The sequence below is a fragment of the Camarhynchus parvulus genome, unplaced genomic scaffold (genome assembly GCF_901933205.1).
Source record: "Camarhynchus parvulus unplaced genomic scaffold, STF_HiC, whole genome shotgun sequence".
NCBI classification, from domain to species: domain Eukaryota; kingdom Metazoa; phylum Chordata; class Aves; order Passeriformes; family Thraupidae; genus Camarhynchus; species Camarhynchus parvulus.
Genome location: NW_022148237.1, coordinates 53421 through 79985, shown reverse-complemented (window position 1 = coordinate 79985; position 26565 = coordinate 53421). Strand labels below are relative to the sequence as shown.

The window sequence follows — 26565 nt, the reverse complement described above, 5'->3', positions numbered from 1 at the left end:
GCCGAGGCCACGCCCACCCCGCGCGCCGCCGCGGGGGCTCCTTTGTGTCCCGGACACGCCCACCGAGGCCACGCCCACGCAGAGCCACGCCCCATCCGAGACCCCGTGCTGGTTTAGCCACGCCCACTTTCCATCATACCCCGCCCCATTGCGGACGCGCCCAGTTTGGGCCACGCCCAGTTCCGGTCCCGCCCTCCCACTGCGGCCACGCCCCCAGGACACACCTGGTTAGGCCACGCCCCCTCGCTGTTCCGGGCCACGCCCCCGTCCCGGTCCGCGATGGCGGCGCCGCTGCCGGTCCCGGTCCCGGTGCCGGAGCCGGAGCCGGGGTCGGGGTCGGGGTCGGGGTCGGGGTCGGTCCCCGGTCCGGGCTCGGTCCTGGGTCCTGCTCCGGGTTCCGTTCCCGGCTCTGTCCCGGGTCCGGATCCCGCTCCGGTCCCGGTCCCGGTCCCGGTCCCGTCCGCGCTCCCGCTGGAGCCGCCGCGCGTGCCCGAGCTGCTGGTGCGGGGCAGCAAATTCATCCGCTGGGAGGAGGTGAGCGACCCCGAAATCACCCCAAATCACCCCAAAAATCGCCCCAAAATTACCCCCAAATTATCCCGAAATCACCCCAAAAATTACCCCAAATCACCCCAAAATTACCCCAAAATCACCCCAAAAATCACCCCAAAATTACCCCCAAATTATCCCGAAATCACCCCAAAAATTATCCCGAAATTACCCCAAAAATCACCCCAAAATCACCCCAAAATTATCCCGAAATCACCCCAAATCACCCCAAAAATCACCCCAAAATTACCCCAAAAATCACCCCAAAATTACCCCCAAATTATCCCGAAATCACCCCAAAAATTATCCCGAAATTACCTCGAAACCACCCAAAAATCACCCCAATAATTACTCCCAAATTACCTCCAAAATTACCCCAAAATCACTCCCGGGAGACCCCGAAATCACCCCAAAAATCATCCCAAAAATTACTCCAAAAATTATCCCAAAACCACCCGAAGTCACCCCAAAATCACCCCCCAAAATTGCCCCAAAATCCCCCTCAATCCCCCCCCACCCCGTGACCCCAATTCCCGACCTGACCCCGATTTTGGGGCCAAAAACCGCGAAATTGGGTCCTGCTCCCCCCCGCCCCCCCCGGGACCCCCAAATTTCCCAATTTCACCCCAAAATCTGGGGGTTTGGGGGGGATTTTTGGGGGGGTTTTGGGGATCTTTGGGGGGGATTCTGGGGTTTTGGGGTGGGGGTTTTTGGGGGCAGTTTTGGGGGAGTTTGGGGTTTTTTTTGGGGGGGGGATTTGGGGGTTTGGGGTTTTGGGGGGGTCCAGAGTGGTTCTGGGGGTTTTTGGGGGGCTCAGGAGGTTTTGGGGTCCCCAGGAGCCCCCCAGCCACACCCCGGTGACGCTCAGGGTCGACCCCGACGGATTCTTCCTCTACTGGACGGGGCCCAGCGCGGTGAGAGCCCAGGGGGACCCCAAAAACCCCAAAATGCGCCCCAAAACCGCCCCAAAAGGGACCTCAAAGTGACCCCAAAAACCCCAAAATCCGCCCCAAAAGTGGTCTTAAAGTGACCGCAAGAGTGACCCCAAAGGGACCAAAAATTGGGCCCAGAAGTGACCCCCAAAGTGGCCCCAAAGTGACCCTGAACTGCCCCAAAAATTACCCCAAAATTACCCCCAAAGTGCCCCCAAAAGTGCCCCTTAAGAGACCCCAAATCGGCCCCAGAAAAACCCTGAGAGTGACCCCAAAGTGACCCCAAAGTGACCCCAGAGTGACCCCAGAGTGACCCCAGAGTGACCCCAAAATGTCCCCAAAGTCCCGTGAGAGCGACCCCGACCCCCCAACCCCCCCAAAAAGCCCCAAATCCCCCCAACCCCTCCCCCATCCCCTCCCCCCTCCCCCGTTATCAGCCCCTCCCCCCCCCGTTATCAGCCCCCCCAGCCGGAATTTGGGGGCCCCTCCCCCCCCCCGCCGGATGCGGGGTCCCCTGGGAGGGGGGGGGGGGGGGGGGGGCGGCTTTTCCCACGCCCCTCCCCCACCCCGGCCCCGGAAATGCCCCCGCCCCTCCCCCACCCGGAAACGGCTCCGGTTTTGGGGTCTCCCCCCCGTTTCGGGGGGTCCCGAGTGCATTTCTGGGGTTGCTGACCCCAGTTTTGGGGTTCCCAACTCGATTTTTGGGATCCCCGATCCAATTTTTGAGTTTCTGGCCCGATTTTGGGGTTCCTAACCCAATTTTGGGGTCCCTAACCCAATTTTTGGGGTTCCTGTCCCAATTTCTGGGGTCCCCGATCCAATTTTTGGTGTCCCTGCCCCAATTTTGGGGTCCCTGAGCCGATTTCGGGGTTCCTGACCCCATTTTTGGGGTCCCTGATCCCATTTTTGCTGTCCCTGCCCCGATTTTGGGGTCCCTGCCCCGATTTCGGGGTCCCTGACCCATTTTTGGGGTTCCTGAGCCGATTTTGGGGTTCCTAACCAATTTTTTTGGTTCCTGACCCCATTTTTAGGGTCCCTGACCCTTTTTTGGGGTTCCTGACCCCATTTTTGCTGTCCCTGCCCCGATTTCGGGGTCCCTGACCCATTTTCGGGGTCCCTGCCCCATTTTTGGGGTTCCTGCTCCGATTTCGGGGTTCCTGACCCCATTTTTGGGGTCCCTGCCCCGATTTCGGGGTCCCTGCCCCATTTTCGGGGTCCCTGACCCCATTTTTGCTGTCCCTGCCCCGATTTCGGGGTCCCTGACCCATTTTCGGGGTTCCTGACCCCATTTTTGGTGTCCCTGCCCCGATTTCGGGGTCCCTGCCCCGATTTTGGGGTCCCTGACCCGATTTCGGGGTCCCTGCCCCATTTTTGGGGTCCCTGCTCCGATTTCGGGGTTCCTGACCCCATTTTCGGGGTCCCTGACCCCATTTTTGGGGTCCCTGCCCCGATTTTGGGGTCCCTGACCCATTTTTGGGGTCCCTGCTCCGATTTCGGGGTCCCTGACCCCATTGTTGGGGTCCCTGCTCCGATTTCGGGGTCCCTGCCCCATTTTTGGGGTCCCTGCCCCGATTTTGGGGTCCCTGACCCGATTTCGGGGTTCCTGACCCCATTTTTGGGGTCCCTGCCCCATTTTCGGGGTTCCTGACCCCATTTTCGGGGTCCCTGACCCGATTTCGGGGTCCCTGACCCGATTTCGGGGTCCCTGACCCGATTTCGGGGTTCCTGACCCCATTTTTGGGGTCCCTGCCCCATTTTCGGGGTTCCTGACCCCATTTTCGGGGTCCCTGACCCGATTTCGGGGTCCCTGACCCCATTGTTGGGGTCCCTGCTCCGATTTCGGGGTCCCTGCCCCATTTTTGGGGTCCCTGCTCCGATTTCGGGGTTCCTGACCCCATTTTCGGGGTCCCTGACCCCATTTTTGGGGTCCCTGCCCCGATTTTGGGGTCCCTGACCCGATTTCGGGGTTCCTGACCCCATTTTTGGGGTCCCTGCCCCATTTTCGGGGTTCCTGACCCCATTTTCGGGGTCCCTGACCCGATTTCGGGGTCCCTGACCCGATTTCGGGGTCCCGCAGGAGGTGGAGCTGCTGGACCTGTGCAGCGTGCGGGACACACGGACCGGGCGCTTCGCCCGCGCCCCCAAGGTGGGACCCCCAAACCCGGGGGGGGGGTCTGGGGTGGGGGGCGCCGATTTTGGGGTCTCAGGGGCGCTTTGGGCGCTTTTGGGGGTTTCTGGTTCAGTTTTGGGGGGTTTGGAGCCATTTTGGGGCCTCCCGGTGCATTTTCTGTTTTGGGTGGGTTTGGGCCCGTTTGGGGCAGTTTTGGGTCCGTTTCTGACCCATTTTGGGGTTCCCCTGTCAGGACCCCCGCACCAGGGATGCTCTCAGTTTTGGGGTCCCTGGGGGTGGTTTGGGGTGTATTTCTGACCCATTTTGGGGGGTTTTGGACCCAATTTGGGGCTCTGTGACACAGGACCCCTGCACTGGCTTTCGGGGTCCCCGGGGGTATTTTGGGCCCGTTTTTCACCCGTTTTTCACCCATTTTTCACCCGTTTTTGCCCCAATTTGGGGCTCCCTTTGCAGGACCCCCGCACCCGGGGTGCTCTGAGTTTCGGGGTCCCCGGGGGTATTTTGGGCCCGTTTTTCACCCGTTTTTCACCCATTTTTCACCCGTTTTTCACCCGTTTCTCACCCGTTTCTCACCCGTTTTTCACCCGTTTTTCACCCGTTTTTCACCCGTTTTTGCCCCAATTTGGGGCTCCCTTTGCAGGACCCCCGCACCAGGGCCGCCCTGAGTTTCGGGGTCCCCGGGGGTCCCCTCCCCCAGCGCCTGCTGACCGTGGTGCACGGCCCCGACCTCGTCACCCTCGGCTTCCTCACCCTGGTGGCCGTGCGGGACGGCGAGGCCCAGGTGGGGCATTCGGGGGGTTTTGGGGGGAAATTTGGGGGGGCTGGGACATTTGGGGGAAATTTGGGAGAAATCTGGGGGGGCTGGGGCCTGTGGGGCAGTTTGGGGGAGGATTTGGGGCTTTGGAAGAGCTGGGGGAGGTTTTGGGGAGGATTTTAAAGAGAATTTTTGGGGTTTGGGGCCTTTGCGGGTGATTTTCGGGTGATTTGGGGGACCTGGGACCAATTTTGGGGGCTTTGGAGGCTTCGGGAGCCGCTGGGGAATCGTTGTGGGGGGGCCGGGGGCTCCAGGGGTCCTTTTTGGGGGGCTTGAGGGGTTTTGGGGGGTCCTGGGGTTCATTTTCAGGTGGGTTGAGAATTTTGGGGGGGTTTGGGTGGGATTACGGGGGTTTTTGGGGGGGTTTGGGTGTTTTTTTGGGGAGGTTTGGGGTATTTTTTGGGAGGGTTTTGAGGGGATTTTGAGGGCTTTTTGGGGGGGATTTTGAGGGGTTTTTTGGGGGATTTTGAGGGTTTTTTTGGGGGGTTTTGGGGGTTTGGGGGGTTCCTGGATCCCAAATTTGGGTGTGGCAGGTGTGGACAGAGGAGCTGTTCCGGTTGGCCACGAACATCCTGGCCCGGAACCCGTCCCGGAACACGCTGCTCAGGAAGGCGTGGGTACCCCAAAACCGCCCAGAATCACCCCAAAATCACCCCAAAACTGCCCAGAATCACCCCAAATCATCCCCAAAACCCCCCTGGAATGAACCCAAAACAGCCCCGGAACCGCCTCAAAATCAGCCCAAAAATCAGCCCCAAATCTCCCACAAAATTCTCTCCCGAATGAGCCCCTAATCCTGCAAAAATCACCCCAAAAATCCCCTCAAAATCCCGCCAAGAATTTCCCTGAAAATTGCCCCAAATTTCCTCAGAATCCCCTCAAGAACCACCCCGAAATCCCACCCCAAATCCCCCTAAATTCGCTCAAAATCCTCCCCAAAATCCTCCCCAAAAATGAACCGAAAATTTTCCTAAAATCACCCCCAAATCTTCCCCGAAATCCCTCCCAAAATTCCCCGAATCCTCTCAGAATCCTCCCCAAAATCCTCCCCTGAAAATTCCCATAAAATTTTCCCGAATCTTCCCAGGAATTGCTCCCAAAAACCCCAAAACCAAATGTCCCAAATGTCCCAAATTCCCCAAATTCCCCCAAATTTCCCAATCCCCAGGTACACGAAGCTGACGCTGCAGCTGAACCCGGACGGGCGGATCCCGGTCAAAAAGTGAGAGAACCCCAAAAATTTTGGGGTTTTTTTCCCCCTAAAACAAATCCCCCAAATCTTGGGGACCCCTCCCCGAATTTGGGGGTTTTTTTGGGGGTCCCCATCCCGAAATTTTGGGTTTTTTTGGCAGCATCCTGAAAATGTTCTCGGCCGACAAGAAAAGGGCGGAGGCGGCGCTGGAGTCCTGCGGGCTGAGCTGCGGCCGGGTGGGGCCCGAATTTGGGGAATCCCAAAAAGCATCCCAAAAATCGGGGGTCCCAAAAAATCGGGGGTCCCCAAAAACAGGGAATCCCAAAAAATCGGCGTTATCAAAATCGAGATCCCAAAACTGGGGATCCCTAAAAATCAGGGATCCAAAAATCGGCGTGCCAAAAAACGGAGGTCCCAAAATGGGGGGTCCCGAAAATTCGGGGATGTGAAAAATTGGGGATCCTGAAATTGGGGATCCTGAAATTGGGGTCCCAAAGAGTTGGGGTCCCAAAATTTGGGATGCTAAAAAAGTGCGGGGTTTTGGAGCAGTTTATGGGTTGGGTTTTGGGGTTTTTGGGTTCTGGGGGTTTTGGGGAGTGGTTTTCTGGGTTTTTGGGGTGAATTTTGGTGGTTTTGGGTCCCCAGGGCGCCGCCATCCCCCTGGAGCTGTTCCCCTTCGAGACCTTCTGGAGGTTTCTGAGCAAACTCTGCCTGAGGCCGGAGCTGGACAAGATCCTGCTGGAGATGTGAGACCCCAAAATCCCCAAAACCCCCCCAAAATCCCCCCAAAATCCCCAATTCCCCCCAAAATCCCCAAAACCCCCAAAATCCCCCCAAAACCCCCAACCCCCCAAAATCCCCCAAAATCCCCAAAATCCCCCCAAAATCCCCCAAATCCCCAAAATCCCCCCAAAATCCCCAAAACCCCCCCAAAATCCTCCCCCAAATCCCCAAAATCCCCCCAAAATCCCCCCAAAATCCCCAAAATCCCCCCAAAATCCCCAAAACCCCCCCAAACCCCCCCCAAAATCCTCCCAAAATCCCCAAAACCCCCCAAAATCCCCCCAGAATCCCCCCCCAAAACCCCGGGATTTGTTTTGGGATTTGTTTTGTTTGGGGGGCCGTTCCCATACTGATTTTTGGGGTGGTTTGGGGTTTTTTGGGGTGTTTATTGGGGCGTTTTTTCCGCGTTTTTTGATTTGTTTTGGTTTTGGGGCTGTTCCTGTGCCCATTTTTTGGGGTATTTTTTGGGGTTAGTTTTTATTCCCTGCCCATTTTTTGGGGTGTTTTTTTGGGTGAATTTTGGTGTTTTTGGGGTTTTTTGGGCTGTTTTTGGGTGAATTTTGGTGGTTTTGGGGCTGTTTTTGGGCTGTTTTTTGGGTGAATTTTGGGCTGTTTTTGGGGTGTTTGGGGTTGTTTTTGGGCTGGTTTTGGGGTTTTTTTTTCGGGGCTGTTTTTGGGGTGAATTTGGGGTTTTTTGGGCTGGTTTTGGGGTGAATTTTGGTGCTTTTGGTGTTTGGGGCTGTTTTTGGGTGAATTTTGGTGTTTTTTGGTGTTTGGGGCTGTTTTTGGGGTGAATTTGGGGTTTTTTGGGCTGTTTTTGGGTGAATTTTGGTGGTTTTGGGGCTGTTTTTGGGTGAATTTTGGTGTTTCTGGGTGTTTCGGGCTGTTTTTGGGGTGAATGTTGGCGTTTTTGGGGCTGGTTTTGGGTGAACGTTGGCACCCGGGCTGTTTTGTGATTTTGGTTTGGTGTTTCCGGCGCGGGGGTGTTTCGGGCTGTTTTGGGGTTTTGGTGGTTTTGGGCTCAGCATCACCGCTACCACCTTCGGGAGGGGTGCGTTTGGGCAAAGGATTTGGTGAACCGGGATTTTGGGATTTTGGGTTGGGTATTTGGGGGGTTTTGGTTTTACCATATACCGCTACTTACCCAACACCTCCGGAACGGGTAGGTTTGGTAACCGGGATTTTGGGGCATTTTGGGTGATTTCGGGGTGATTTGGGGTGGTTTTGGGGCTCCTGTTCCCCCCGGACCCCCAGGCCCTCATCGACCGCTACGAACCCAACAGGACCTTCCGGGAACGGGGTGCGGGGGTTTGGGGTGAAATCCGGGGTTTTGGGGGCATTTAGGGCAGTTTGGGACAGGTTTGGGTGCATTTGGGGTTTCGTGAGCAGGTATTGACGGGTTAACCCAACAGGACTTCCGGAACGTCGGGGTGAAGGGGATTTTGGGGTGAAAGTTTGGGATTCAAATTTTGGGTGAGTTGGTGATTTGGGGCGTTTTGCGGGTTTTGGCCCCCAGGTCATTGAACCCAACAACTCTTGGGGGGTGAGTTGGGGTGAGGTTTTTGGGGTGAAATCCGGGGATTTTGGGGCATTTGGGGTTTCTGAGAAGGTTTGGGGTGGTTGAACGTCATGAAGGAGAAGCTGAGGTGGATTTGGGGGAGATTTTGGGGTTTTTGGGGTCCTTGAGGGGATTCTTGGGGTGAGCTTGGGGTGATTTTGAGGTGGATTGGGCTGATTTTGGGGGGCTGATTTTGGGTCCAGGAGCGTGATTTTGGGATTTGGGTGATTTTTGGGGTGATTTCTGGGCTGATTTTGGGCGGTTTTGGGGCCAGGCCAGCTGTCCCTGGAGGGGTGGTTTTGGGATGATTTTGGGGTGGTTTTGGGGTGGATTTTGGGTTGATTTTGGGCGGTTTTGGGGCCAGGCCAGCTGTCCCTCGAGGGCTTCTGCCGGTACCTGGGCGGGGACGAGAACGGGATCATCCCCCCCGAGACGCTGGGGCTGCACCAGGACATGGCCCAGCCCCTGTCCAGCTACTTCATCAACTCCTCCCACAACACCTACCTGACAGGTGCGCCCAGAAACCCCACCCCAAAAAACCCCAAAACCCAAAAAACCCCGAAAATCTGCCCCGAAAAACACCCGAACTGAAAAAACTCCAAAAAACCCCAAAAATCGCACCCTAAAAACCCCCAAAAACCCGCCCCAGCTCCTCCCACAACACCTACCTGACAGGTGCGCCCGCAAACCGCGCCCCAAAAACCCCAAAACCCAAAAAACCCCGAAAATCTGCCCCGAAAAACACCCGAACTGAAAAAAACCCCAAAACCCCCCAAAAATTGCACCCTAAAACCCACAAACCCGACCCCAAAGCCCTGAGGGGTCTCTGGGGTGGTTTTGGGGCTCAATCTCAAAATCTGGGGCCTCTGGGTGGGGTTTTGGGGTGGAAATTGGGGTTTTTTGGGGGGATTTTTTGGGTTTTCTCTATTTCAGCCATACCTGATGTGATTTTTTTGGGGTTTTCTCCATTTCCCCCATTCCCAATGTGATTTTCCTGGTTTTTGGGGTGTCTCTGGCCCCAGCGGGGCAGCTCACCGGGCTCTCCTCGGCCAAGATGGGATTATTTTGGGGTTTTTAGGGTTTTTTGGGTTTTTTTGTATTTCAGCCGTACCTGATGTGATTTTTTTGGGGTTTTTTGTGTTTCCCCCATTCCCAATGTGATTTTCCTGGTTTTTGGGGTGTCTCTGGCCCCAGCGGGGCAGCTCACCGGGCTCTCCTCGGCCGAGATGTACCGGCAGGTGCTGCTCAGGGCGCCTGCCGTTGTCGGACCGCACCCCCCACGCCGGAGAGGGAGAGACGGCACGGCTTCACCATGACCACCGAGGTGCCCTTCAAGGTGAGCCAAAAACATCGAAATTCACCCCAAAAACACCCCCAAAAACAGCCCCAAAAACTGCCCCAAAACCACCCCAAAAACTGCCCCAAATCCCCCTGGCCACGGCTTCACCATGACCACCGAGGTGCCCTTCAAGGTGAGCCCAAAAACCCCAAAAACCAGCCCCAAAACCAGCCCCGAAACTCACAGAGAACCCACAGCAGAACTGCCACCAAACCACCCCAAAACCACCCCAAAAACTGCCCCAAAACCACCCCAAAAACTGCCCCAAAACCACCCCAAAAACTGCCCCAAAATCCGCCCCAAAAACTGCCCCAAAACTGCCCCAAATCCCCCTGGCCACGGCTTCCCCGTGACCACCGAGGTGCCCTTCAAGGTGAGCCAAAAACATCGAAATTCACCCCAAAAACACCCCCAAAAACACCCCCAAAACCCCCCAGCCACGGCTTCCCCATGACCACCGAGGTGCCCTTCAAGGTGAGCCAAAACTGCTCCAAAAACCCCAAAATCCACCCCGAAAACACCCCAAAACCACCCCCAAAATCCAGCGAAAAACCGCCCCAAAACTGCCCCAAAACCGCCCAAAAACCCCCCAAAAATACCCCCCAAAACCGCCCCAAAAACCGCCCAGCCACGGCTTCACCATGACCACCGAGGTGCCCTTCAAGGTGAGCCCAAAAACCCCAAAAACCGCCCCAAAACCAGCCCCGAAACTCACAGAGAACCCACAGCAGAACTGCCACCAAACCACCCCAAAAACCACCCCAAAAAACTGCCCCAAAATCCGCCCCAAAAACTGCCCCAAAACCACCCCAAAAACTGCCCCAAAATCCGCCCCAAAAACTGCCCCAAAACCACCCCAAAAACTGCCCCAAATCCCCCTGGTCACGGCTTCCCCGTGACCACCAAGGCGCCCTTCAGGATGAGCCAAAAACATCGAAATTCACCCCAAAACTGCCCTGGGAGGTTTTGGGGTCAGTTGTTGGGTTTTGGGTTCCCAGAGCTGTTTTGGGGTCTGTTTGGGGATTTTGAGGTCACTTTTGAGGTTTTTTGGGGGTCCTGGACTGTTTTAGGGTTGGTTTGGGGGGGTTTTGGGGGTCAGTTTGGGGGTTTTTGGGTCCCTGGGTGGTTTTTGGGTTCCCAGGGCTGTTTTTGGGGTCAGATGTTGGGGTTTTGGGGTCCCAGGGCTGTTTTTGGGGTCACTTTTGGGGTTTTGGGGTCCCTGGGCTGTTTTTGGGGTCAGATGTTGGGGTTTTTGGGGTCCCAGAGCTGTTTTGGGGTCACTTTTGGGGTTTTTGGGGTCCCTGGGCTGTTTTTGGGGTCAGATGTTGGGGTTTTTGGGGTCCCAGGGCTGTTTTTGGGGTCACTTTTGGGGTTTTTGGGGTCCCTGGGCTGGTTTTGGGGTCACTTTTGGGGTTTTTGGGGTCCCTGACCCCGCTGTGGCAGGAGGTGATCGAGGCCATCGGCGAAAGCGCCTTCAAGACGTCGCCGTTCCCGGTGATCCTGAGCTTCGAGAACCACGTGGACTCGTGAGCCAAAAACCCCAAAAACCACCCCAAAAACCCCAAAATCCCAATGCCCCAAAACACCCCAAAAACCCCAAAACCCCGGTGTTCCTGAGCTTCGAGAACCACGTGGACTCGTGAGCCAAAAACCCCAAAAACCACCCCAAAAAAAAACCCCCAAGAACCCCCAAACCCAGGGTTTTTAGGGCAGATTTTGGGGCAGATTTAGGGCAGTTTTTTGGGGGGGGGTTTGGAGTTTTTTGGGGTCATTTTTTGGGTTTCTCAGGGAGGTTTCTGGGGTTTTTTTGGGGTGTTTTTCTCAGATCCGGGGTCGGGGTTTGGGATGGTTTTTGGGGTTGCTCTGAGCGTTTTTTTGGGGTTGCTCTGGGTGATTTTTAGGGTTTCTTGGGGTGGTTTTTAGGGTTTTTCTGGGCAGTTTTTGGAGTTTTTTGGGGTGGTTTTGGGGTTTTTTTTTGGGGTGGTTTTTGGTTTTTTTTTTTTGGGGTGGTTTTTGGTGTTTTGGGGGTGGTTTTTGGGTTTTTTGGGGTCTTGGGGGTGGTTTTGGGGTTTTTTGGGGTGCTTTTCTCAGATTTGGGGTCAGAATTTGGGGTTCAGGCCCCCCAAACCCCGCAGGGCGCGGCAGCAGGCGAAGATGGCCGAGTATTGCCGGAGCATCTTCGGGGCCGCGCTGCTCACGGAGCCCCTGGACAAGTACCCGGTGCGTTTGGGGGGAAAACGGGGGGATTTGGGCAAATCCGGGGGTTTGGGTTGGTTTTTGGGTTGGTTTTTGGGTTGACTTTTGGGGTTTTTGGCGCAGCTGGAGCCGGGGGTTTTGGTGGGGTTTTTATGGGATATTTGGGGTGATTTTTGGGGTAATTTTCGGGGATTTTGGTACAGCTGGAGCCGGGGGGTTGGGGTGATTTTTGGGGTGATTTTTGGGGTGATTTTGGGGTAATTTTGGGGGTTTTTGGCGCAGCTGGAGCCGGGGGTGCCCCTGCCCAGCCCCCAGGAGCTGCTGGGACGGATCCTCATCAAGAACAAGAAACGGCGCCCGGGGGGGGCCCCGCCCCGCCCCAAAAACAGCGGTAAAACACCCCAAAAATACCCCAAAAATACCCCAAAAATACCCCAAAATAACCCAAAATAACCCAAAATAACCCAAAAACATCCCCGCCCAAAAAACAGCGGTAAAACACCCCAAAAATACCCCAAAATAACCCAAAAATACCCCCAAAATACCCCAAAAATACCCCAAAATAACCCAAAATACCCCAAAATACCCCCAAAACATCCCTGCCCCAAAACCAGTGGTAAAATACCCCAAAAATACCCCAAAATAACCCAAAAATACCCCAAAACACCCCAAAATAACCCAAAAATACCCAAAATACCCCAAACATCCCCAAAACATGGTAAAATACCCCAAAAATACCCCAAAATAACCCAAAAATACCCAAAAATACCCCAAAATACCCCAAAATAACCCAAAAACACCCCCCGGTCCCAAAAACAGCGGTAAAACACCCCAAAAATACCCCAAAATACCCCAAAAACACCCCAAAAACACCCCAAAAATACCCCAAAATAACCCAAAATAACCCAAAAATACCCCCAAAACATCCCCGCCCCAAAACCAGTGGTAAAATACCCCAAAAATACCCCAAAATACCCCAAAAATACCCCAAAAATACCCCAAAATAACCCAAAATACCCCAAAATGCCCCCAAAACATCCGTGCCCCAAAAACACTCGAAAATACCCAAAAATACCCCAAAAACACCCCAAAATAACCCAAAATAACCCAAAATACCCCAAAAATACCCCAAAATAACCCAAAATAACCCAAAATAACCCAAAATACCCCAAAATAACCCAAAAACATCCCTGCCCCACAACCAGCGGTGAAACACCCCAAAAATACCCAGAAATTAACCCAAAATACCCCAAAATAACCCAAAATAACCCCAAACACCCTGAAACTACCCCAAAATACCCCAAACCACCCCAAAACACCCCAATTCCACCCCAAACCAGCCCAAATCCACCCCAACCCCTCCCGGCCTCCGTCTCCTAAAAACCCCAAATGCCCCAAAATGACCCCAAACCCCCCCAGGGCCCCCCGAGGTCGGGGTCCCCAATGGGGACGAGAGGGGGGCGCAGCCCCGGAAACCCCTCGGTGAGTTTGGGGCCGTTCGGGGATTTTTGGGGCTTTTTGGGGCTTTTTGGGGCTTTTTGAGCTTTCTTGGGGTTATTTTTTGGTGGTTTTAGGGTTTTTTTGGGGGGGCTTTGGGGGTTTTTTTGGTTTTTTTTTTTTGGTGGGTTTTTTGGAGGGCTTTTTGGGGGTTTTGGGGTTTTTTTTTGGGGGGGGTTTTATGGGTTTTTTGGAGGTTTTTTTTGGAGCACTTTGGGGTTCCCAGGATTCTTCTAGGGTGCTGGGGATGATTTTGGGGTGATTTTGAGTGATTTTGGGGTATTTGGGGTGATTTTGGGGTGATTTTGGGGATGTTTGGGGGATGTTTGGGGTGATTTTGGGGGTGATTTTGGGGTGATTTTGAGGTGATTTTGAGTGATTTTGGGGTATTTGGGGTGATTCTGGGGTGATTTTGGGGTGATTTTGGGGATGCTTGGGGTCCCCCAGAACGCGAGGCCGACAGCGAGGAAGAGGAGGAGGAGGAGCCCCTGGAGATGAAGAAGCCGACGACGGACGAGGTTTGGGGATTTTGGGGTTCCCATGGGAATTTTTGGTGTTTCTGGTGTCCCTGGCCGTGCGTTTTCGGCATTTTCAGGGTTTTGGGGTTTTTGGGGTGCCCAGTGAGGGATTTTGGTGTTTTTGGTGTTCCTGGCTGTGCGTTTTCAGCGTTTTCGGGGTTTTGGTGTTTTTGGTATTCCTGGCTGCGTGTTTTCGGGGGTTTTGGGGTTTTTGGTGTTTTTGGTGTTCCTGGCCGTGCGTTTTCGGCGTTTTCGGGGTTTTGGGGTTTTTGGGGTGCGCAGTGAGCATTTCCGGGCAGGGCACGGCCGGCAGCGAGGTCACGGCCACCGAGGCCATGTCCACCCTGGTCACCTACGTGGAGCCCGTCAAGTTCAAATCCTTCCAGGCCGCCCAGAGTGAGCGCTTGGGGCCTTTTGGGGCAATTTGGGGGAATTTGGGGCCTTTTGGGGCATTTTGGGGCCTTTTGGGGGGGATCTGGGGGGAATTTGGGGAGATTTGGGGGAATTTGGGGGAATTTCAGGGGAATTTTGGGGGAATTTTGGAGGGAATCTGGGGTCTGGGGAGGATTGGAGGGAGTTTGGGGGTGAAATTTGGGAGGTTTGGGGCTCCTGGGACTGATTTTGGGCTAATTTTGGGTGCATTTGGGGTTGATTTGGGGTGAATTTTAATGTTTTGGGAACTGATTTTGGTGGTTTGGGGCTGATTTGGGGGTTTGGGGGGAGGTTGGGTTGATTTGGGGTGAATTTTGGTGTTTTGGGGGCTGATTTTGGTGGTTTGTGGCTTTGGGGTTAATTTTGGGTGGTTTGGGGTTAATTTTGGGGGGGGGGTTTGGGGGCTTTGGGGCTGGTCCTGAGCGGGTTTGGGTTTTTGGGGTAAATTTGGGGCTTTTTGGGGCCCCCAGAGCGCAACAGGAGCTTCGAGATGTCGTCGTTCGTGGAGACCAAGGGGCTGGAGCAGCTCACCAAGAGCCCCCTCGAGTTCGTCGAGTATCCGAGAACACAAAACGGCCCCAAAATGGCCCAAAAACGGCCCCAAAAAGCCCCAAAATGGCCCAAAAATGGCCCCAAAACTGGGGCTTTTTGGGGCTTTTTTGGGGCCTTTGGGGGAATTTGGGGAGTTTTGGGGCATTTGGGGGGATTTTTTGGGGGGTTTTGGGCTCAGTTTAGGAGGTTTTGGGTTTCTGGGTGGGTTTTAGGGTGAATTTTTGAGGTTTTTGGGGTTCCCTGGCGTCTTTGGGTGGATTTGGGCTGCCCAGGTGTGCCTGGGCTGGGTTTGGGGTTTTTGGGGTGGATTTTTGGGGATTTTGGGGATTTCAGGGCTCCCAGGTGTGCCCAGGTGTGCCTGGGCTGGGTTTGGGGTTTCTGGGTGGGTTTTTGGGGTGGATTCTCGGGGTTTTTGGCGTTTTTGGTGTGCCCAGGTGTGCCTGGGCTGGGTTTGGGGTTTTTGGGGTGGATTTTTGGGGATTTTGGGGATTTCAGGGCTCCCAGGTGTGCCCAGGTGTGCCCTTGACCGCAGCCCAGGTACAACAAGCGCCAGCTCAGCCGGGTGTACCCCAAGGGCACCCGCGTGGACTCCTCCAACTTCCACCCTCAGCTCTTCTGGAACGCCGGCGTGCAGATGGCGGCGCTCAACTTCCAGAGCCTGGGTACACCTGGGGCACCTGGGATACACCTGGGGGTACCTGGGGCACCTGGGGCACCTGGGATACACCTGGGGGTACCTGATACACCTGGGATACACCTGGGGCACCTGAGATACACCTGGGATACACCTGGGGGTACCTGGGGCACCTGGGGCACCTGGGATACACCTGGGATACACCTGGGATACACCTGGGGGTACCTGGGGCACCTGGGGCACCTGGGTACACCTGGGATACACCTGGGATACACCTGGGGGTACCTGGGGCACCTGGGGGAACACCTGGGGGTACTTGGGCACATCTGGGGTACACCGGGGGGGCACCTGGGCACACCTGTTCCTCCTGTCCCAGATGTGCCCCTGCAGCTGAACCTGGGGCTCTTTGAGGCCAGCGCCTCCTCGGAGTTCCTGTCCCGCCTGGGCACACCTGGGCACACCTGTCCCTCCTGTCCCAGACGTGCCCCTGCAGCTGAACCTGGCCCTGTTCGAGGCCAACGCCTCCTCGGGGTTCCTGCTCAAGCCGGAGCCGCTGCGGCGCCCGGACAAAGCCTTCGACCCCTTCGTGGAGGAGCGGCTGGACGGCATCGTGGCCAACACGCTGAGCGTGCAGGTGAGCCCGGGCACACCTGGGCACAGCCGGGCACAGCCGGGGACACCTGGGCACAGCCGGGCACAGCTGGGCACACCTGGGCACAGTGGGGCACACCTGGGCACAGCTGGGCACAGCTGGGCACAGCAGGGCACACCTGGGCACACCTGGGCACAGCCGGGCACAGCTGGGCACAGCTGGGGACACCTGGGCACACCTGGGCACACTGGGGCACAGCTGGGCACAGCGGGGCACAGCCAGGGACACCTGGGCACACCTGGGCACAGCTGGGCACACCTGGGCACAGCGGGGCACACCTGGGCACAGCAGGGCACAGCTGGGCACACCTGGGCACAGCAGGGCACACCTGGGCACAGCTGGGCACACCTGGGCACAGCCGGGGACACCTGGGCACACCTGGACACAGCTGGGCACACCTGGGCACAGCTGGGGACACCTGGGCACACCTGGGCACAGCCGGGCACACCTGGGCACAGCTGGGCACACCTGGGCACACCTGGGCACAGCCGGGCACAGCCGGAACTGATACCCAGCCAGGAAACACCACAAATCCACAAAATCCTACAAAAACCCCACAAAATCCTCACAAAATCCCACAAAACTCCACAAAACCCTACAAAAACCCCACCAATGGAACCCCCAGCCCGGTTTTGGGTTTTTTTTTGGGTTTCTCTCTCTGGTTTTTGGGTTAATTTTGGGGTTTTTGGGGTATTTGGGGTATTTCTGTGGGGTTTTTTGGGTAATTTTGGGTTTTTGTTGTTTTTTGTTTTGGGGTTTGTATTGGGTTTTTGGGTAATTTTGGGTTTTTTTGCAGGTTTTATTGGGTCAGTTTCTCTCTGAGCGGCGCTGCGGGGGTATTTGGGGTATTTCTGTGGGGTTTTTTTTGGGGTTTTGGGTAATTTTGGGGTTTTTTTTGCAGGTTTTGTCGGGTCAGTTCCTGTCCGACCGGCGCTGCGGGGGTATTTGGGGTATTTCTGTGGGGTTTTTTTGGGTTTTTGGGTAATTTTGGGGTTTTTTTTGCAGGTTTTGTCGGGTCAGTTCCTGTCCGACCGGCGCTGCGGCGTTTTCGTGGAGCTCGAGGTGTTCGGGCTGCCCGTGGACACGCGGCGCCGCTGCCGCACCCGCACCTGCCAGGGGAACCCCTTCAACCCCGTGTGGGACGAGGAGCCGCTGGTGCTGCACAAGGTGCGCGGAATCCGCGGGTTTGGGGCGAGAAACGGCGATTTGGGGGCAGGAACGGCTCGGGTGCCTCCCTGGCGTTATTGGGGCATCTCAGGTGTGCCCAGGTGTGCCCCCAGGTGTGCCCAGGTGCCCCCAGGTGCCCCCAGGTGTGCCCAGGTGTGCCCCCAGGTGTGCCCAGGTGTGCCCAGGTGTGCCCCCAGGTGTGCTCAGGTGTCCCCAGGTGTGCCCTGTCCCCAGGTGGTGCTCCCAGCCCTGCACACAGGTGTCCCTGGGATGTCCCTGGGGTGTCCCGGGGGTGTGCCCAGGTGTGCTCAGGTGTGCCTCAGGTGTGCCCAGGTGTGCCCCAGGTGTCCCCAGGTGTGCCCCCAGGTGCCCCCAGGTGTGCCCCCAGGTGTGCCCAGGTGTGCCCCCAGGTGTGCCCCAGGTGTGCCCCCAGGTGTGCCTGTCCCCAGGTGGTGCCCCAGCCGTGCACCCAGGTGTCCCTGGTGTGTCCCAGGGGTGCCCCAGGTGTGCCCAGGTGTGCCCAGGTGCCCCCAGGTGTGCCCCCAGGTGTGCTCAGGTGTCCCCAGGTGTGCCCCCAGGTGTGCCCCCAGGTGTGCCCAGGTGTGCCCAGGTGTGTCCCTGTCCCCAGGTGGTGCTCCCAGCCTTGGCCTCCCTGCGCGTGGCCGCCTACGAGGAGGGCGGGCGGCTCCTGGGCCAGAGGGTGCTGCCCGTGGCCACGCTGCGCTCAGGTGAGACACGGGGACAGGTGAGGGGACAGGTGAGGGGACAGGTGAGGGGACAGGTGAGGGGGTGGGGGCTTGGGGGGGTCCTGGGGGGGTCCCAGTCCCAAATTCGATCCATCCAGGGTTCCACTTTTTGGGGGGGGTCTCTGATTTGAGGAGGGGGCTCTGATTGATTTGGGGAGGGGTCCCCAATTCGGGGAGGGGTCCCCAATTCGGGGAGGGGTCCCCAATTCGGGGAGGGGTCTCTCTGTCCCCAGGGTACCACTACGTGCCCCTGCGCAGCGACAGCAACCAACCCCTGCTGCTGCCGGCGCTGCTGCTGCTGACCCGGGCCGGGGACCACGTACCTGCGGGGCACCAAGGTAACACCTGGGCAGGGAACACACCTGGGGGGTTAAACACACCTGGGGGGTTAAACAAACACACCTGGGGGTTAAACACGGGGTTAAACACACCTGGGGGGTTAAACACACCTGGGGGTCAAACACACCTGGGGGCTAACACACCTGGGGTTAAACCCCTGGCGGCTGCTCACCTGGGGGGTTAAACACACCTGGGGGTTATCACGCACCTGGGGGGTAAAACACCAAGGGGTTAACCAGCACACCTGGGCGGTAAACACACCTGGGGGACACACACCTGGGGGAACACACCTGGGGTTAAACTCACCATTTGGGGGTTATTCTCCCTGTTTCTTTGTGGTTTAAAAACACATTTTTTGGGGTTTTTTTCCCCATTTTGGGGTTTTAAACACCCATTTTTGGGGGTTTAAACACACCTCTCCGTTTTTGGGTTTTTTTCTCCTCCGGTCCTGGGGGTCCCCATTCTTGGGGGTCCCCATTTTTGGGTTTTACCCCATTTTGGGGGTATCACACCGCTTGGGGGGCCACTTGTTTTTCTCCCCGTTTCTGGGGGTTTTTCCCCTGTTTTTTGGGGTTTTCCCCCATTTTTGGGGTTTTTCCCCCCCATTTTTGGGGGTTTTTCCCCGTTTTTGGGTTTTTTTCTCCTCCGTTTTTGGGGGTTTTTTTTCCCCATTTTTGGGGTTTTTCCCCCATTTTTGGGGTTTTTTCCCCAATTTTTGGGGTTTTTCCCCCCCATTTTTGGGGGGGTTTCTCTCCGTTTTTGGGTTTTTTTCTCCCCGTTTCTGGGGGTTTTTCCCCCATTTTTGGGGGTTTTTTTCTCCCCATTTTTTTGGGGGGGTTTCTTTCCCGTTTTCTGGGGGTCTCCCCCCATTCCGTGTTGCCCCCCCCGAGCCCGTTTTGCCCCCAGACGTGGCCGAGGCCCTGAGCAATCCCATCCGGCACCTGACGCTGCTGGACCGGCGGCAGCGGCACCTGCGGGCGCTGCTGGGGGACCCCGAGGTGAGACCCCCAATTGGGGGGGTCCCCGAAATCCGGGTGGGGGGCTCTGAAATCTTGGGGTTCCCAAAATCTGGGGGTTTGGGGAGGATTTTGGGGCGTTCTGGGGAGGATTTGGGGGATTTTGGGGTTTCCAAGGGGATTTAGGAGCTCCCAGGTGGTTTTGGGGGGTCCCAGGTGAATTTTGGGGGTTCCCAGGTGATTTTGGGGGTTCCCAGGTGAATTTTGGGGGTTCCCAGGTGGTTTTGGGGGTTCCCAGGTGATTTTGGGGGTTCTCAGGTGAATTTTGGGGGTTCCCAGGTGGTTTTGGGGGGTCCCAGGTGTTTTTTGGGGGTTCCCAGGTGGTTTTGGGGGGTCCCAGGTGATTTTTGGGGGTTCCCAGGTGTTTTTGGGGGTTCCCAGGTGAATTTTGGGGGGGTTGCCCGGTGGTTTTGGGGGTCCCAGGTGATTTTGGGGGTCCCCCCCAGGGGCCCCGAGCGTCCCGGCCGGCCCCTGTCCCCCAGGACTGGGGCGCCAGCCGACCTGGGGGCCCCCCCCCGAGCCCCGCGCCCCTCCCCCGGCCCCGCCCCCTCCCCCGGCCCAGGTAAGTTTGGGGGGGGGGGGAGGGGTCGGGCGACCCCAAATTTGGGGGGGAAACCCCAAAATCCGCTGAGTTTTGGTGTCGTCCCCCCCCCCCAGGGCAGCGTGGGGACCTCATCGCCTCCGTCCTCACAGGTAGCCCCAAACCCGCGGGGATTCACCCCAAAATCGCCCCAAACCCTCCGGGGGTCCTCACAGCCGGGGGGGGGGGTTGGGGTGTCCCCTGAAACCCCAAAATCCCCAAAACCACAAAAAATCCCCCCAAATCCCCAGGCCGGGCTCACCTGGGCCAGGTGCCCTCCCCGGGTTTGGGTTTTTTGGGGTTTTTTTTTGGGGTTTTTGGGTTTTTTGGGGTTTTTGGGGCCCCCGGTGATTTCGGGGTGCCCAGAGGTGGCCCCGGAGCCGCTGGAGGCGCTGAGGCAGCACCGGGGGTACCTGAAGCTGCTGCAGAGGCACCGCAGCGACCTGGAGAGGCTCAGGAAGAAACACCTGCGGGGGCTCCTGGCGCTGCACAGGAAAAGGTGGGACCCCAAATCCCCCAAAATCCCCCAAAATCCCCCAAAAATCCCCCAAAATCACCTGCGGGGGCTCCTGGCGCTGCACAGGAAAAGGTGGGACCCCAAATCCCCCCAAATCCCCCAAAATCCCCCAAAAATCCCCCAAAATCACCTGCAGGGGGCTCCTGGCGCCACAGGAAAAAGGTGGGACCCAAAATCCCCCCAAATCCCCCCAAAACCCCCCAAAAATCCCCCAAAATCACCCCAAAATCACCTGCGGGGGCTCCTGGCGCTGCACAGGAAAAGGTGGGACCCAAAATCCCCCAAAATCCCCCCAAAAATCCCCCAAAATCACCTGCGGGGGCTCCTGGCGCTGCACAGGAAAAGGTGGGACCCAAAATCCCCCAAAATCCCCCAAAATCACCCCCAAATCCCCCAAAATCACCCCAAAATCACCTGCGGGGGCTCCTGGCGCTGCACAGGAAAAGGTGGGACCCAAAATCCCCCAAAATCACCCCAAATCCCCCAAAATCACCCCAAAATCACCTGCGGGGGCTCCTGGCGCTGCACAGGAAAAGGTGGGACCCAAAATCCCCCCAAATCCCCCCAAAATCCCCCAAAAAATCCCCCAAAATCACCCCAAAATCACCTGCGGGGGCTCCTGGCGCTGCACAGGAAAAGGTGGGACCCAAAATCCCCCCCAAATCCCCCAAAATCCCCCCAAATCCCCCAAAATCCCCCAAAATCACCCCAAAATCACCCCAAAATCACCCCAAAAATCCCCAAAACTGCCCCAGACATCCCAAAACTGCCCCGGGATTTGGAGATGTCCCAGATTTTGGGTTTTTCTCTGAATTTTGGGTTTTTTTCCCAAATTTGGGGTTTTTTCCCCCAGCAGAGGCTCGGACGTGGCGCTGCTGCTGGAATTGGGGGATTTTGGGTTTTTTCCCAAATTTTGGGGTTTTTACCCCATTTTTCCCCCAGCAGGGGCTCGGAGGGGGCGCGCTGCTGGGATTGGGGGATTTGGGGTTTTTTCCCAAATTTGGGGTTTTACCCCATTTTTCCCCCAGCAGGGGCTCGGAGGGGGCGCTGCTGGGATTGGGGATTTTGGGTTTTTTCCCAAATTTGGGGTTTTTACCCCATTTTTCCCCCAGCAGGGGCTCGGACGGGCGGCGCTGCTGGGATTGGGGGATTTTGGGTTTTTTCCCAAATTTTGGGGTTTTACCCCATTTTTCCCCCAGCAGGGGCTCGGAGGGGGCGGCGCTGCTGGAATTGGGGGATTTTGGGGTTTTTTCCCAAATTTTGGGGTTTTTACCCCATTTTTCCCCCAGCAGGGGCTCGGACGGGGCGGCGCTGCTGGGATTGGGGGATTTTGGGTTTTTTCCCAAATTTTGGGGTTTTTACCCCATTTTTCCCCCAGCAGGGGCTCGGAGGGGGCGGCGCCGCTGCTGCAGCTGCGGGAGGAGCAGCAGCAGCTGGAGCTGCGCAGGAGACGGGAGCAGCTGCGGGAGGTGCGGGGCAAAGCCGGCGGGTTTGGTGCAAAAAACGGCAAAAGTGGCACAAAAATGGCACTGGGGGGACTGGGGGGGACTGGGGGGAAAAAGCGCGGCAGTTTTGGTGCAAAAAACGGCAAAAATGGGACAAAAATTGGCCCTGAGAGGGACTGGGATGGACTGGGATAAAATGGGATAAACTGGGAGGGTCTGTACTGGTTTATACTGGTTTATACTGGTTTATACTGGTTTATACTGGTCCATACCAGTCCATACTGGTCCATACTGATTTATACCGGTCTGTACTGGTCCTTATTGGTTTACACTGGTCTGTACTGGTCATTACCAGTCCATACTGTCCCTTACTGGTTTACACTGGTCTATACTGGTTTGTACTGGTTTACACTGGTTTGTACTGGTCTGTACCGGTCCATACTGGTTTATACCGTCCGTACTGGTCCGTACTGGTCCGTACTGGTCCGTACTGGTCCGTACTGGTCCGTACTGGTCTGTACTGGTTTATACTGGTCCATACTGGTCTATACTGGTTTATACTGGTCCGTACTGGTCCATACTGGTTTATACTGGTCTGTACTGGTCCATACTGGTTTATACTGGTCCGTACTGGTCCATACTGGTTTATACTGGTCCATACTGGTCCATACTGGTTTATACTGGTCCGTACTGGTCCATACTGGTTTATACTGGTCTGTACTGGTGCAGGCGCAGCAGCGGCTGCGGGAAGTGGCGCTCGAGGCTCAGCAGGCCCAGCTCAAACGGCTGCGCCAGACCAGTGAGAGGTACTGGGGAAACTGGGGAAACTGGGGGGACTGGGGGGACTGGGGGGACTGGGGGGAAACTGGGGAAACTGGGGGGACTGGGGGGACTGGGGGGGGAAACTGGGGAAACTGGGGCGGGGAAACTGGGGAAACTGGGGAAACTGGGGAAACTGGGGGGAACTGGGGGGGGAAACTGGGGAAACTGGGGGGGGAAACTGGGGAAACTGGGGGAAACTGGGGGAAACTGGGGGAAACTGGGGAAACTGGGGGGACTGGGGGGACTGGGGGGGACTGGGGGGGGGGATTGGGGAATTGGGGTGGGGGTTTGGGGTTGGTTTTCTGTTTTGGGGTTGTTTTCTGTTTGGGGTTGGTTTTGGGGTGGGATTTGGGAAACTTGGGATTTTGGGGTTTTGGGTTGGTTTTGCTGTTTTGGGTTGGTTTTGCTGGTTTTGGGTTGGTTTTGCTGTTTTTGGGTTGGTTTTTGCCGTTTTGGGTTGGTTTTGCTGTTTTGGGGTTGGTTTTGCTGTTTCTGGGTTGATTTTGCTGTTTCTGGGTTGGTTTTTGGCCGTTTTGGGTCGCAGGGAGAAGAAGGAGCTGCAGAAGATTCTGGAGCGGAAGCGCCACAGCAGCATCAGCGAGGCCCGGGGGGGGCGCCAGGGGGGGTACGGGGGGACTGGGGGGGATTTGGGGAATTTGGGGGATTTTATGGGGAATTTTGGGGGGATCTGGGGGGGTTTGGGGGGGATTTGGGGCAATTTTTGGGAGAATTTTGGGGGATTTTGAGGTGGATTTGGAGGGGGGATATAGGGGGGAATTCTGGAGGGATTTGGGGGGGATTTTGGGGGGATTTTGAGGGGATTTTTGGGGAATTGGGCAGTTTGGGTGGATTTGTGGGATTTTGGGGGAATTCAGGGGAATTTTTGGGAGAATTTGGGGGGATTTTGGTGGTGGATTTGGAGGGGGAATACAGGGGGGAATTCTGGGGGGATTTTGGGGAGATTTTGGGAGGGATTTTGGGGGGGACCCCAAATTGTCCTCTCCCCTCCCCAGGGAGCTGCCCGAGATCAACCGGCGCCACATCAACGAGTCGGTGACGTCCATCCGCAGGGTGAGGGACCAAAGCTCCCTGAAATGCCCCAAAACAGCCCCAAAACGCCCTGAAATGCCCCAAAACAGCCCCAAAACGCCCTGAAATGCCCCAAAACAGCCCCAAAACGCCCTGAAATGCCCCAAAATACCCTAAAGCAGCCCCAAAGTCCCCTGAAACAGCCCCAAAAAGACACCAAACCCGCCCTGAAACGCCCCAAAACCAGCCCGGAACGCCCTGAAACACCCAAATGTCACCCAAAACCAGCCTGGGCTGCGTTTCAGGCTCCCTGACCTGTTTTTGGGGTCAATAACTCCATTTTTGGGGTGAATAATGCCGTTTTTGGGGTCAATAACTCCATTTTTGGGGTGAATAATGCCATTTTTGGGGTCAATAACTCCAGTTTTGGGGTTCAGTTACAGGAAGCCCAGCACTACCGGGGGCTGATTTTCTGGTTTTGGGGTCCATAACCCATTTTTGGGGTCAATAATTCATGTTTTGGGCTGAATAATGCCATTTTTGGGGTGAATAACCCATTTTTGGGGTGAATAATTCATTTTTTGGGGTCCATAACCCATTTTGGGGCCTATAATTCATGTTTTGGGGTGAATAATGCCATTTTTGGGGTCCACAGCCCATTTTTGGGGTGAATAATGCCATTTTGGGGTCAATAATTCATGTTTTGGGGTGAATAACCCATTTTTAGGGTGAATAATGCCATTTTTGGGGTCCATAATTCATTTTTTTGGGTCCATAACCCATTTTGGGGTCTATAATTCATGTTTTGGGGTGAATAATGCCATTTTTGGGGTCCATAACCCATTTTTGGGGTGAATAATTTATGTTTTGGGGTCAATAACCCATTTTGGGGTCCATAACTTTCCATTTTTGGGGTCAATAATTCATGTTTTGGGGTCCATAACCCATTTTTGGGGTGAATAATGCCATTTTTGGGGTGAATAATTCATGTTTTGGGGTCAATAACCCATTTTGGGGTCTATAATTCATGTTTTGTGGTGAATAACCCATTTTTGGGGTGAATAATGCCATTTTTGGGGTGAATAATGCCGTTTTTGGGGTGAATAATGCCGTTTTTGGGGTCCATAACCCATTTTGGGGTCTATAATTTATGTTTTGGGGTCCATAACCCATTTTTGGGGTGAATAATTCATTTTTTGGGGTCCATAACCCATTTTGGGGTCTATAATTCATGTTTTGGGGTGAATAATGCCAATTTTGGGGTGAATAATTCATTTTTTGGGGTCCATAACCCATTTTTGGGGTGAATAATTCATGTTTTGGGGTCCATAACCCATGTTTTGGGGTGAATAATTCATGTTTTGGGGTTCATAACCCATGTTTTGGGGTGAATAATGCCGTTTTTGGGGTGAATAATGCCGTTTTTGGGGTCCATAACCCATTTTTGGGGTGAATGTTTTGGGGTGAATAATGCGTTTTTGGGGTATACCATTTGGGGGAATAATCCTTTTGGGGTGAATAATGCCGTTTTTGGGGTCCATAACCCATGTTTTGGGGTGAATAATGCCATTTTTGGGGTCAATAATGCCGGTTTTGGGGTCCATAACCCATTTTTGGGGTGAATAATGCCGTTTCCGGGTGCAGCTGCAGGAGGCCCAGCGCTGCGGAGGCCTTGGGGGCGGGGAGGAGCCCCGGGGTCCTGGAGCAGAGGGGGGAGCGGGGGGGACCCCAAAAACGGGGGGGACCCCAAAAGGGACCCCAAAAATGGGGATGGGGGAGTCCAAAGGGGGCTGGGGGGGGCACCAAAAGGGACCTCACAAATGGGGCTGGGGGTCTGGAGGGGTTGGGTGTCCCCAGTGGGTTTGGGGAAAAATTTGGGGGCCCCCGGGGGTCTGGGGAGATTTGGGAGCTCTGGGGGTTCCAGGGGGGATTTGGGGGATTTTGGGGGTCCTGGGGTGGGGGGGGATCCCAGAGGGGATTTGGGGATTGGGGGGGTTTGGGGGATCCCAGAGGGGGGGGGGGGTCCTGGGGGATTGGGGGGACCCCAGAGGGAATTTGGGGGATTTTGGGGGTCCTGGGGGGATTTGGAGCACCCCAGAGGGAATTTGGGGGATTTTGGGGGGTCCTGGGGGGAATTTGGGGGACCCCAGAGGGAATTTGGGGGATTTTGGGGGTCCTGGGGGGATTTGGGGCACCCCAGAGGGAATTTGGGGGATTTTGGGGGTCCTGGGGGATTTGGGGGATCCCAGAGGGAATTTGGGGGATTTTGGGGGTCCCCGTCTCTCGCTGATTTTGGGGTCTCCCCCCCCCCTTTGCAGCTGCTGCAGGAGCTGGAGCAGGAGCTGGGGGGGCCCCGGGACCCCCAAACCCCCCCGGGGCCCCCCCCGGGGCCCCCCCCGGGCGGCTCCACCCCGCTCTGACCGGGGGGAACCCAAACCCCCCCCAAAATCCCCCCTGCAAGATTTGGGGGGCCTCTGAATGGGGGGTCCTCGATGCCTTTTGGGGGATTTTGGGGGTCCCCCCAAATTTCAAGCCCCCCTTCCTGTGGCATTTTTGGGGGGGTCCCGGTGATTCAGGACCCCCAAAATTTGGGGGGAGGAGGGAGAAACCGCCAAGGGCTCCCCCGAAATTTGGGGACCCCCCCCCTCATTTTTGGGACCACTAAAGGGGGGGATCACTCCCTTCCCCCCCCCCAGATTTTGGGGTTTTTTGGGTTTTTTTGGGGGGGGGTCGCTGCCTCACGACACTAAAATCACTCCTGGCCACGCTTCTGCCCCCAAATTTGGGGGGGGGGCTCCCCAAAATCCCCCTCCCCACATTTTGGGAGGGGAGGGGCTCCTCCCAAGGGCTTTGTTTGTTTGTTTTTTGGGGTTTTTTTTTTTTTTTTTCCCCAATTTTGGGGAGGGGTCTCGGGGGGTCCTGCCTGTCCTGCTCTGCTGTTGGGGCCCCCCCGAAACTGGGGGGGCCCCCCTGGAATTTGTACAATAAGAGAAATTTATTCTTCCATGGAGACGCCTCTGCTGGGGGTTTGGGGGAACTTCGGGAGGTTTTGGGGTTCGGGGGCGTTTTGGGGAGATTTTGGGCCATTTTGGGGTCGCCCAAGATTTGGGGAGGGGGTGCCCAAA

At 56.1% G+C, this 26565-nt stretch overlaps 1 protein-coding gene across 1 annotated transcript; it reads left to right on the top strand.

Moving 5' to 3' along the window:
• Nucleotides 1-273: 273 nt before the first annotated feature.
• LOC115916199 (1-phosphatidylinositol 4,5-bisphosphate phosphodiesterase beta-3-like) lies at nt 274-25918 on the top strand. Its single transcript, XM_030969884.1, is given in 34 exon segments — nt 274-534; nt 1386-1463; nt 3559-3627; nt 4253-4393; nt 4960-5039; nt 5595-5648; nt 5779-5854; nt 6264-6364; nt 7568-7598; nt 7656-7701; nt 8324-8470; nt 9154-9206; nt 9209-9295; nt 10742-10824; nt 11434-11518; nt 11777-11885; nt 12914-12976; nt 13439-13509; nt 13809-13905; nt 14412-14496; nt 15031-15155; nt 15607-15761; nt 16785-16946; nt 17575-17674; nt 17926-18030; nt 18938-19029; nt 19680-19740; nt 19994-20126; nt 21523-21613; nt 22319-22395; nt 22956-23036; nt 23425-23482; nt 25085-25136; nt 25902-25918. Coding segments are annotated over 34 exon segments (3120 nt in total). The 5' UTR covers nt 274-279.
• Nucleotides 25919-26565: the final 647 nt, after the last annotated feature.